The following is a 12,982-nucleotide window of genomic DNA, read 5'->3' as shown; positions in this document are numbered from 1 at the left end:
TTGAGGGATATGTACGCCAAAGTGCCAAACTAGAGGAATTTCCTGAATGTTTAGAAAGAAACTTGGAATTCTTCTCCATGCACCTTTTCCCATTTCATCTTTCTCTTCTATATACATATAGAATACTAACAACAATTTCTCGGGTGTATCTTTATTTTATCTATAGAGAAAATTTAAATAATTATACGGTTTTTGAACCAAGTATATATAAAGTGTTTATACGTCAATGGTGACAGTTTTGCAAATTACTTGTGCATATGTTATTACCATAAAAATGAATAAAAATTAGATATTTTTATTGGTATTATATTATGAAAATATTTAAATATATGGCAAGAAAAATACAATAGATTTTAACCTTTTTCCTCTGTATTCGTTACAGTAGCAGAGTCAATAGTAACACGTCTCAATTGTAACATTTAAATTTGTGGCTCCGTCCGTTAATGAAATTCAAAATCGTTTAATACCTTTCTTGAGTACTACGAGAGACGCTGTAGTTGCCACAGTTTAGGGTTGCCAATGCTAAGCCCCTGTTTGTTGAAACGAGAAGATCAGTTTTCTTCACTCTTTCGGAAATATTTCACTTGCTCTCTTAACTTTGCATTGCTCAGTTACTATTGTGCAAATATATATAAAAATGCAATAGATGACTGAAATCGTCATTTCTTTTTGAGTAAATTTTTCAATGTAGAACCATTTTTAAATATGAAATCATATTGGCGAAACTTTACTACGTAGTAATTTGGAACGTTTGGGGTCAATTGTAACAAAAAAACTGGTGTGAATTGTGCCATGTTAATTGAATAGGAAAATCATAGATGTTTCTATCGCACTATCAATAAGTCATTAAATATTGCAATAATCATCGTTCTGATCAATTAAATGTTCGAATGTTGCACAAGAAATAAGAATAAAAATAAAAGAATTTTATTTTTATAGAACAGTCAATGGTTATTATTTTGATTATTTACAAGTAAATTTCACTTTTTCATGCATGTTAACCATTAGATAACATACTCCGCTTATCCAAGTATCTTCAACTACTTTTTTATCCATGCACTATGGGAATTACGCACATTTTACAATTGAAAATCGCTATGTGTTACTATTGACCCCTGTCTGTGCAGTTGTCGATTATAACAAATTGCACGTGGTATTATATTAATTGTTTGCGTATGGATTAATTAAAATATCACTACAATAAAAATATATTTGTATTCTAGACATGTATAGTAAGTACCACCATTTTTTTTATATTTTTAAAAGCCTAATCGTATCTTCCAAGAAAGATGAGGCTCTCTTTTTGTTACAATTGACTCCAGTCTCCCCTATATGGATTCTGACGTATTCCTCCTAAACACAGCCACTGTACTATGATACAAAGTTGTAAATTGTACATTTTTCACAATTTTGTCATTTAATCAGTCTGCTCATGCCTCGCACTTGAGCACTGCTCGCCTTCGAAGCGAAATTTGTAATAAAATTCTTACGTACGTAAGACGCGACGTTGGGTTAATTATATGTAATCAAAGGAAAGAGACCGATGGATAAAAATTGTTCGAACCTGTGGCAGACTGTCCGGTCTGGATTCGAAGATGACGAGGAGAACTCCAATGGGTACGGTGATCTGTTTGAGTTCGAGTCCTTCGGCGAGTTTCGTTCTTCTCACTACACGACCAACGTTCGTCAAGGAATCCTCGGCGATTTGCCTCAAACCTGAGCTGAGCGATTTCAATTTGGACGGTGACAGGGACAAGCGTGAGAGGAGAGCCTTGGCCAATCCGTTTTTTCTAGCTTCGTCCAAATCCTTCTCGTTTTCCCTCAAAATTTCAGCTTGTCTGCTTTCCAACAAATCCGCCAAATTTCTTATGCAATTTGCCCGCTCAAGTGGCTCCAAAGCCTGCAATACTCTGCTTCCAACTCGGGCTGAAAAATCATTAATTTGTTATACAGTAGGTCGCTCGTAACAATAATCATAAATATTGCTTTTGTTAATTAAGATCAATCGTATGGAGGATTTATAATTTTTTTTTTATAAATAAAACCTTTGTTTAACCCTTAATTAGGCGCATGGGGTCGCCGTCCATTTGATTAGCATGGTAATATTTCTGATGCGTCTAATTAAGCGTTAACGTCTATTACATACTTTATTTTTTCCATTTACATTATACTTATTATCAATCAGATTGGAGAGTGGAAATGCACACAAGAAGTGGTAAATTTCACTTTTTCACACCGTCTGAGTATTTCCCTCCGAAAGTTGGTAAATTTTATGTCGACCGTATGCGTATATATATATACACGAATGTCCCGGGAAAAGATTTAAAGGCCGCGTATATTAAATTGGATTTTTTTACAACTTCCCAAGGGTGGCACCTATTTTTTATAATTTGTCAAGCGTTCTACTTATATTTCTTTAATCAACTCCAATATGTGTGCGTTTGACACAGCTGCTTCCACTCCTCCACTATGTCAATTCAACGACTGAACGAAATCAGCGATTCAATTTCAATTCAATACACGCTCAAAAAAGTATCGTTCGTAATATTGATTAACACAGTTTATTAAAAAGCTTTTATTGTAACAATAAATTACCTTTATCAATATATTATGAATGATTTGTAGTTATTTAATGCTTCGTTCAATCGATACAATGAAGCATCGATTATTGCTTAAATAAAGAAAAAATTGCGTTGATTAAAATTCAATAATTGATTAAGATGATTTATCATTCAGTAATTTACATAAATATTTTCAAAGTTTCACGATAAAAAAAAATAATCGAACACACAAACGTTAATTAGTTTTAATCACTTTAACTTTATCGTTACGTATAATAATAAATTAATGAATATATCTTAATTTTCATTGTCAAAAAAAAAAAAAAAAATAAATGCATTTGGTAGAAATATATCGTTATAAATACTTATATATATTTACATATCACAGATGTCACATTACGTCGATTTGACAAATAAAATAATGCAACGACAAATGCTTGTTTATTGACTGATCCAGAAAACTGATTATTCACATTGTCTCTGTATTTTAATAATCAGACGATAACATATCAGTCCGAATAAACTGCAAATTTGCATCTATATATAAATATTAGGTCGATTTTCTTAAAGCCCAAAGAGATGAATTATCGAGAGAGAGAGAGAGAGAGAGAGAGAGCCATTCCAGTATAGGGAGACTATATTTTAAATAAATTACCGTTTTCAGCGACAGTCTCAACGGAAGCGGAAGTGCCGGTAGTCTCTGTGAAGAAAGTGCCGATCTTCCTGCCTGACATGATGCTCTTAATGGCCTTTTCTTGCGTCCCATTGCAAATTACAACAGACACTCCACGGTCCAGTGCCCAAAGAGCAGCGTTCACTTTGGAGTCCATTCCACCAGTGCCCACTTTCGACTTCTGGCCAAATTTTATGGTGGCTGAGGGAACATTGAGGAACGCTTCGTTAGCCCTTATATTTATCTCGAGAAAAATAAGGAAGAATATAGGAAGTATAAAAAGAGGAGTAGTAACAAGCTAGGCGTGATTATATGTATACATATATATACCTCTGAGATCGGAGCTAAAAGTATGAAGCATTTTAGCTCCGTCCTGCCAGGGTGGAAGATTGTAAATGCCATCCACGTCGCTCATCAATATCAACAGATCTGCCTGTACCTCGGCAGCCAACATAGCAGCCAAGGAGTCGTTATCCTTTATGGAGATACCGCGCCTTCCTCCCCCACCGGAAACCTCCTCGTCTACGTGGGGTGGTGGGGACACCGCGTCATTCGTATTAATAATCGGAACGATGTTTAAACTGATCAGCTCGCTCAGGGTACTGAACAGGTTCTTTCTCGTTTCCTCGTTGTAAAAATCAGGCTTGGTCACCAGAACCTGAGCCAACTTCACTCCGTACTGAGCAAACATGGCGTCGTACAAGGACATCAAGCCTGATTGGCCAACCGCAGCTGCTGCTCTTGGTTCCAGAAGGGTTCCTGTTTCAAAAAAAGTGATACAAATTATTTTTCTTTATTTATATTTTAATTATTGTTTGTGTTTATAGGTGCATATATATATATATATATATTGATGAATTTTTTCACGCAAGCACACCCTAACCTATAGTATATTTATGCGACCGAACGACTCTTAGGTGCACCGTCCTGCGGTGTAGACAAACTTTTCACCCATTTTCCTCCCGCTCATTTATCTAGCTTAATAAATTTTCTCAGGAAAGGATTTCTTTATCGGAAAAATGTCTTGATTACGCTATGGTCAACCTAACATTTTTCACGAATCTACGAGAGAATATTCAATAGTCCAGAATCGATCGCGAGATTTGCTAGAAATTTGGAATGTTGATTATTACACTATAGGAAAAATTATAAGCTCATTTATCATAAAAATCAGAATAAATTATTGTTGACGGTTTATCAAGTATTTTTCTTTTCTTCTCTGTATTCTCGTATTGATTAAAAGTTATAATTTCTTCTTGGAACATTATTTTGTAAATTCTGATTTGTTGAGAAATTTCGATAGTGATCGTTTTTTTTTTCTTTTTTTTGGATATTCTTTAGCTCAACCTTTTGTGTAAAGTGGAATAAACGATTATAAACTATTATTAGAGCAATTTTAATCTTATGGATTAAAATTTCTTGCTGAAACATTATTAATTTGTAGTTTTAGACTATTTTAACAATTTCAATAGTGGTTGTTTGTTGGAGAACAGTTATAAGCCAACACTTCATCAGGAAGATTGAGAAAGAAATGTTTAAAAATCATGAAATTTGCTATTTTCCCTCGTAAATGATTTAAATTTTTCTTCCTAATTCATTCCCATATACTCTTTTAAACGTTAAAATATTTATCAGAAATTAAATAAGAATAAAAATTATATATATCAAGGTGGTTGTTAAAAAGGGTATTTTTTATTTTGACCAAGGCGTCCTCTTCAAAACTATACCCCCCCCCCCCCCCCACCTAAACAAATAGAAGAAATATTTTTCAGGAAGCTGGAAATAAAAAAAAATCATAAAGCAGTCTCTAACCGCTTACTTGATCCTATATATATTTATTTAAATAACATAAAATTTTGACGGATTGATGGAAATGAATTTTAGATTTTCCGTAATTGTTAATTTAACTCTTAGCTGCCAACTATGGAGTAAATTTGACGTCAGCCGTCATCAAGATTAATTTACACACTTTTAGCCATAGAAATATAGTCGACCTTTTAATTTCAATTTTATAATGAATACGCAGTAAAGCATCAAAGTATTTATTACTATATAAAAATGTATGATTTTAAAGTTAAAAATAATTTCTTTTTCAGCGTTACAAATACTAAACGACTTTGTTTTCTTGATAGCATGCATTTCAAGAAATTTCATTCCATTTTAGCTCTTCTTATTAAAAAGTAGAAGAGTTATGATTTTTTCACGTGAGAAAATGTTCAATTTTTGATTTCTTTCACTTTAACAATTGGTTTTTTAAGTACCGAATAAACTTTTTTTGTGTATATGCCAACATTGTCTATTAAAAGAACACCTCACGATAACCAAAGAATTTTGTTCAATTAATAGAGTCAATAACAGCTTAGCAATACCATTTTATATACGATGGGGTGGCAAATGCCCCAGTGTGTCAGCTATGTTATTCTGGAAAAGTGTGGCAGCTAAGAGTTAAACATTTTTAAACCGTATACAACTGTCAAATATGTACTAAATAGTATTTGCAGAAATTGTAAGTGAAATTTTCCTCACATATACATTACTGAAATAAAGCAAAAATCGGTTTTAGTATTGATTCGAGTAATGTGCCAATATTTGCGTATTAAAGAAAATTCGCTAAAAATTTCTATAAATATATTATATATAGTACCTAATATATTTGACAGCTTGTAGTTACGGCTTAAACATTTTTATGAAATACAAAAAATCCAAAATTCGCATTTCCACAGTCCGTGAAAAGGAGTTATTCAATTAAATATATGTTAAAGTATAAACAGCTCGAAGATAGTCTTTCAGAATATATTCTCAGTGTCCTGCAGGAGAGTTTCAGGAATATTTATTTTTTATTTATTTGTACAGTAGATATAGTCGAAGGGTCCGCTTCGACAAAATGAAAAGGCACCATTTTCAACGTTCATCCTAAAATATAATCTCTTCAGGCACATTAATAAATATTGAACGAAAAGTATTTCCGACCGAGACCAATAAAAGCCTAAGGTTATTTAGTACTAGTGAAAAAAAAAAGTATGGAGTGAAAATGGTGAAAATTGCACCCATCGTGAATATCCTTGAAGAAACTTGCTTCTGAAACGTACAAAAGGGAGCAATAGTGGTTTTACTGGCCCTTGCATGGCGCTGGTACCGCGGTTCTCCCTAGACACGCGACTAAAAATATATATCGAGGAAACTTTCGCAAGTGTTCCATCAATTTTCACTGGAACCATGCATCGTACACTTCTTCCTCTTCGATTTATTCGCACGGAATAAAAGAGGAGCGTCGGAGTCTCGGCGCTTTTATTCCATCCGCAGCATTCAGCTTGCACTTCCGGTTTCGTTGCAACTTCGGGAAATTTACTTACCTCTCGGCCGGAGGGTAAAATTCTTAGAGGCGGTTGATTTCGGGATTGTTTAAAGGAGTATAGAAATTCCTGACGAGTTTGTCGGTCTCGTTTGAGCGCTGTGCTTTATTTCCCTCTTTTTCTTATATTTATATATTATCCACGTGGCGGAGCGCGCGTATTGCGGTGAAGGCTAAGTTACATCCGCTTTGTCCTGCGCAACGAAAAAGTGGTCGGAGCAACGTGCGGAGGTTTAACCGCTGAGGAACAGAAACGCGAAGAAATGGGATCCTTTGAGAACCGTATACGTACGCTCCACTCTCCAGCGTTATCCCTGTCAAACAATCACCATTATCGCAAACAATTAAAGTCAAGCAGACTGGAAAAAATTATCCACCTTAATGCGCAGGATAAAAGAACAACGTGAATTACACTAATGCACAAAAAGCTGACGGCGTAATAAAGAAGATAATTTCTATAATAGCAGCGATATAATATTAAGCTTGACAAAAATTGCAAAGAGTTGATAATTAAAGGTAGCTATATATATATATATATATATATATAGAATTCGTGAAAGGAAGGGATGAGATAATATTCTGCCATGGACGTGGATTCTCAACGACTGGAAATATTTCAAATGGGATAGATCGATGTGATATATATAGATTTAGGTGAAAAGGGAGGGGGGAGTCGATGGAGAGGTGGAGAGATAATGAAGCTCGGATTTGTAAAGAGGGGATTATGGGATGCGTGAATCTTGTAATGCGGCAGAATGGGGGGGGGGGGGAGGGTGTAGAGGGGGATGATCATTGACGAGCGGAACAAAGTCGATCGCGCGCGCCGAGGCTTATTTGCAATCCTGGCGAAATTTTGCTCAGGGCGCGTTTATTATTCCGGCCTTGAAGCAGCTGTTTCCCATTGGATCTGCATATTTTTCTCACGGCTTTGCACCCAACACTTCCGCTTTCAGCTTTCTGCGACTGACAGGGGTACAGGCACACGTATATGCCTCCTGCAGTGGACTTTTAAAAATGCCAGAAAATATAAAACCTCCTTCGCACCTGCGGTTTTGCTGTTCGCCTCATCGTTTTGCCACCCTCGAGGGTCCTTCTTTAAACTCCATGTATATATATATATATATATATATAGAGAGAGGCAGAAGAAAATAGGATGTAAGCGAAAGTGAAAGAAGGGATGAAGGGTGGAGGGGGGGGGGAGATTAAAAGGTATATAAAAAACGGAGTAGTCGAGGGATAATCGAGTTGTGTAAAGGGGTGTAAATATTGGAGAAGAAAAGTCGAGTGGAGGAAGCAATTATCCGGTCGTTAGCGTATCCTGCACGTCTCGCAGCTTATTTAGCTATCCAGCAGCTGATTATACGTTGTACGAGGGTGAGAGGGGTCGGGGAGGGAGACAGACGGACAGAGGGAGATAATTGAGAGAGCGAGTGTAGCGAGAAGGAGGCGGAGTGTGTTCGTGTTTGTGTTTGTGCGAGCGTGTGTTCCCCGACCTGCTTTTAAAGTTTCGCAAAGCTTCGCGAAAACGGCGAGCATTCAAGATTACGAATCAAAATGACTTGATTTGGTCATGAGTCCCAATGAAATACTTCATTTCCTTAAGCATCCTCTATGGACTACTGCCACCGGAAATACGACGTCTATCCAAATTGGATACGACATTTCTATGTCGACTTAATGAGCTTTCATCCCCCCCCCCTCCCCTTCCCACCACAACCCCAATCCGTAAATCCTATAAACTTTCAACCTGACAAATTCGATCAAACTTCCGACGAGCCTGCGATCGTGTCTTACATTTTTGCTTATATCTATTTTATATTACTTTTATTGCGACGAGAGAAAATATTGTTATGCAAAATTTAAAATTTTTTTAGTGATTTGTGTAAGTTTTTGTGACGTGGGAAGAAAATGTGGTGTTTTTGATTTTATCGGAGAGAGATTGTGGAGGATCGAAGAACCAAGGCAAATTGGTTTCTAGAGGGTGGAAATTTTGGAGATTTAAGGAAATCTCGTGAATTAGCTTTTCTGTCGGAAAGTGTCGCATCCGATACACTCCGTTCACGAGAATGACCTTGAAACTAAGTTACGAGTTACCGAAAGTGGCTCATGGCTGCAGGCACTGGCTTTCCTTTGAGAAACGCGCCAGCTTGAAACGGCCAGTTGCTAAATTGTTTACCAAAGGAATTTTTCAAGCCTAAAGCTCCTCGAGCCGTAATTCGTCTCTGGATCTTTCCAATGGATCATCCCTCTACAATATGGATCACCGTAAACGATGATCGATCGAACCTCGTATCTTTCCTTTGCACTGGGATATATAATTTCAATCATTTATATATATATATATATATATTTTCAACTTTTCCCATCTCAACGAAATTCAAGAAAATTGTTTGATTTCGAGCGTGTCCGAGCTGGCAGGGCACGGGAGGAGCAAAAGTCTTTTGGGTTTTTGAAAAATAAAATGACATATACGCCATATGTCAACAGCACCCGCGATAAATAATTCTGTAACACAAGCTTTGTGGTTAGCCTGGAACATGATAGTGGAGCGAAATAATTAAATATTTCGTTGCTGAAAAAGTTTACCGACTGAAAAAGCGTTCATCCAAAAATTTGCAAAAATTCCACCGCTCGCCTCGAGATAAATAATAAATTTACCGTAAATTTTAATGAATTCATTAGTATGAAAACACAGTTTTAACGCGATGATTTGTATATTATTTTATTAACGAGTCATGAAGATGATTACGACTGTATCCCATGCGGAATGCAGTTAAAATTGAACAAAGAACTATTGGAGGATTAAAATTACAAATGTAATACTTTGTTTTTATATATAGGTGAGCTATAATTTTCGTGTAGGAGGATAAATCGTTAGTGTAGCCTAGTTGAGTTTTTGGAAGATGAAAAGGTGTATTGGAACTCCTTTGTGCGGTCTTTCGTGATTTCCCTTTTGCTCCGTTTACCATATGCAAAGTGCAGCAACCACACACATGCTTGCTGTGCATATTTCATTCACAGCCACATAGCTTATGACGTCACGTTTCCTCCAATGATTAGCAGCCACCATTTACCACGCGTTTATCGCGATTGCAAAACGCAAGTTGAGTTTTACACGTTCACCTCGATCTATCACACGTGTTAATTATTCCCAACAAAATCTCTCCGTAATCAGATTAATCGTTCTCGATTTTTCAGAGTCCCTAAATAAAACAATTAGTGCGAAATAATTAAACTGCTTTCAACATGTTACAGGTTTGCTCGTTTTAGCCTTAGTTTTAAATATTTCGCTATATTCGTCTTTATTAATCGTATAATACTTTCGACGAACAGTAAAAATGCAGAAAGTATATATGTATATGTATATATATAGATATAAAACGAGTATCACATTCATCCTTTTCGAGTCCTTTGCTTATCAATGAAAATTTATTGTCAGTGCTTCTCGTTTCCTTCCAGCATGAAAATTCAAACGTTTGATAAAATCATACCAGTTAATTACACAATGTAAATTCGCTAAAAAGTTTGTACTCTCAAAACTGACGCTTAATTAAAATGTAGGAATTTACGCGGCGCGTCGAGTGCTAAAAGCTCAAATATGAGATTTTCTAGCAGAAAAAAAGTGAGTTATAAATGGAAAGTCGCGGCTACGCAGTAAACAAGTTCAGGGAATAAAGGAGGGATGCGACTACCTTTAAAATTCGTATTTTCTCTTTAAAGATAAAATACAATTATCCCAAGAATTTTGCAAGTGATGCGAGTCAATCATTTCGCACATTTTTAACATTTTTCTGATAATTTTTGCACGTACTTGGCGGATTCTTTTCGTCACATATTTTTCCAGTTTCCTTTGGCGAAACATCGCAGCCCTTCGTGGAAATGTGAAATATGAAGGTTTCCTCCTACATATAGGATATATTTTGTAATGCAAGCAATATCTGGAAGAAAGATCCATTTTACGACCAGGCAAAATGGATATTTTCAACATAGAGAATGTTGCTCGTGTCGTAATTTTTCCACCAGTTAAAATACAACTGCGCGTAAATTCTGTTACCCTTAGCCTCGGTAGCTGCTCGATATTCGAATTTCTTTTTCACGATTCTTTCTGCAGCCGAAAAAATGTAAACTGGATTTAACCACAAAGCTTTTTGTATGTAGCCTACGAAAAAAAAATCCAACATTCTACACATGCCCCTATAAGCAAATCTACGGAATAACTTGGACCATGCAGTCACAGTTTCTCTAACGATCCATGGTTTATATATACATAGTAAAGAGGGGCGATGGACCAATAGTCGTAGCTTTAAGAAAATGGCAGCACTGGAAATATCCAGTTAAACGCAGCTGTATTAATTCACGCGTGGTTATATGCTAGATTACACAATAGATTATTGGTTTGAATCATTTTAAATAAATAACGAGGAATCTTTATTTTACGTCTTGACAATTTTTCAAGTTTGTTTGTAACAAAGTTTGCAAATAGTTCGGTAAATAACAGTTTAAAAGATTAGTATGCTATTGAGACTATAAAATATTGGTGTTTACTGATAACTTCAATTATTGCAACTCCAGCACGTTGTTGAGGTGATACACAATGCACATGTATTGATCTCTGTCTATCCTCCTGTTAAAGGATAATTGAACCACTGGTGTAAATGACAGAAGGACTTACGTTTTTACATTTCAGAAAATGTCGAAAACCTATATTCGTAAGGCTCGCAAATTTAAAACCAAGAGTTACTTGAACAACGAATCACTTACAGTTTTTGTAGTTAAAGCATGATTATATATTAGTCGATATGAACGTAAATGAAACAGTTGCAAACTTCAGTATACCTAAAAACACTCTTTGAGACAAAGAATAAAATAAAACAACAGAAAAATATTAGAATAACTCTGTCCACAGATTCGATGCTTGGAACGAAAGCCGAAGAAACACTTGCAAGTCATATTTAATGAAACTCCAAAGAACCAAGGTGGTCCAATTATACTCCATTAGGAAGGATAGATGGATCATTGCAACGTTTCCATATTTATGTTTTAGGTTATCACGTTATATGTATATATATATATATATATATATATATGTTTCATCACAAACGTTACTTGTAAGTTATCCACGCCGTACACACCTACACCGTGATATTCAAGTGAGAATGTGTAACTGTATACGTATGTACACTGCCGGTCAAAAGTTTAAGACCACTTGAGAAATTTGGTTGAAAATCAGTCACTTCTTTAAACGTCCATAACTTCGTAATGAGAAAAAGTACAATAAAATTCAAAAACCCGTTGGAAAGCTGATAAAATTCTACATATAGTGTAATTAGCTCAATGCACGGAAAACGTGTAGTTATCGAATTACAATTAATTAAAAATGCTACTAAATTTAAAATTTTTAATTTTTAATTTTTCATTACGTCAATTTAACTTTTTGTAGCACTTGCAATAATTATGGTAATTCTGTGAAACTTTGGTGACATAAAGTTCAAAGCTTCAACTTTAATTTGAGTCATCAAACGTCACGATATTCATTGTATTTTCTTATTTTCATAACTTTTTTCTGAGTAATGTCGAGAAAAATTTTGGACCAAAAAACAGCTGCCCAAGCATTTGAAACAATTTCAGATTGACGAATCCGTTGGTATTGAATGACCTATTCTACTTGTTTCATATTGCACTTTTATTTAATTAACATAAAACACCATTAATTTTTAAATTAAATCAACAAAAGTAGAGTAATGATTAACCAAATCTATTTTATTAATTCTAAGATTTACAATTATCATATTTCTTTTAACTGCATAAAAGTGCAATATGAAACAAGTAGAATAGGTCGTTTAATACCGACGGATTCTTCAATCTGAAATTGTTTCAAATGCTTGGGCAGCTGTTTTTTGGTCAAAAATTTTTCTCGACATTACTCAGAAAAAAGTTATGAAAATAAGGAAATACAATGAATATCGTGACGTTTGATGGCTCAAATTAAAGCTGAAACTTTGAACTTTATGTCACCAAAGTTTCACAGAATTACCATAATTATTGCAAGTGCTACAAAAAGTTGAATTGACGTAACGAAAAATAAAAAATTTTAAATTTAGCAGCATTTTTATTTAATTGTAATTTGATAACTACTCGTTTTCCGTGCATCGAGCTAATTCCACTATATGTAGAATTTTATCAGCATTCCAACGGTTTTTTGAATTTTATTGTATCTTTCCTCATTACGAAGTTATACACGTTTAAAGAAGTGACTGATTTTCAACCAAATTTCTCAAGTGGTCTTATAAACTTTTGACCGGCAGTGTATATACAAAAAATATCCACCTAAAATGACAAAATTTACCGATAAGTAGCGCTGGCAATATTCACATGCACTATATAACACACTTTCAC

General features: G+C 35.0%; 1 protein-coding gene across 1 annotated transcript in view; it reads right to left on the bottom strand.

The window, feature by feature from the left end:
- Nucleotides 1-12,982, bottom strand: part of P5CS (Delta[1]-pyrroline-5-carboxylate synthase) — a 28,862-nt gene that overhangs the window by 3,988 nt on the left and 11,892 nt on the right. Inside the window, exons 3-5 of the mRNA XM_066728460.1 lie at nucleotides 3,565-3,993; nucleotides 3,217-3,435; nucleotides 1,565-1,926 (exon numbers count right to left, since the gene is read on the bottom strand). Coding sequence (XP_066584557.1) covers nucleotides 1,565-1,926; nucleotides 3,217-3,435; nucleotides 3,565-3,993 — 1,010 coding nt within the window. The remainder of the gene's footprint in view (nucleotides 1-1,564; nucleotides 1,927-3,216; nucleotides 3,436-3,564; nucleotides 3,994-12,982) is intronic.

This window comes from Prorops nasuta, unplaced genomic scaffold (genome assembly GCF_024137725.1).
Source record: "Prorops nasuta isolate Cenicafe-Biocafe unplaced genomic scaffold, Cenicafe_Pnas_1.2 PNAS00006, whole genome shotgun sequence".
NCBI classification, from domain to species: domain Eukaryota; kingdom Metazoa; phylum Arthropoda; class Insecta; order Hymenoptera; family Bethylidae; genus Prorops; species Prorops nasuta.
Note: the sequence above shows the minus strand (reverse complement) of the source record. Positions and strands in the feature narration are given on the sequence as shown.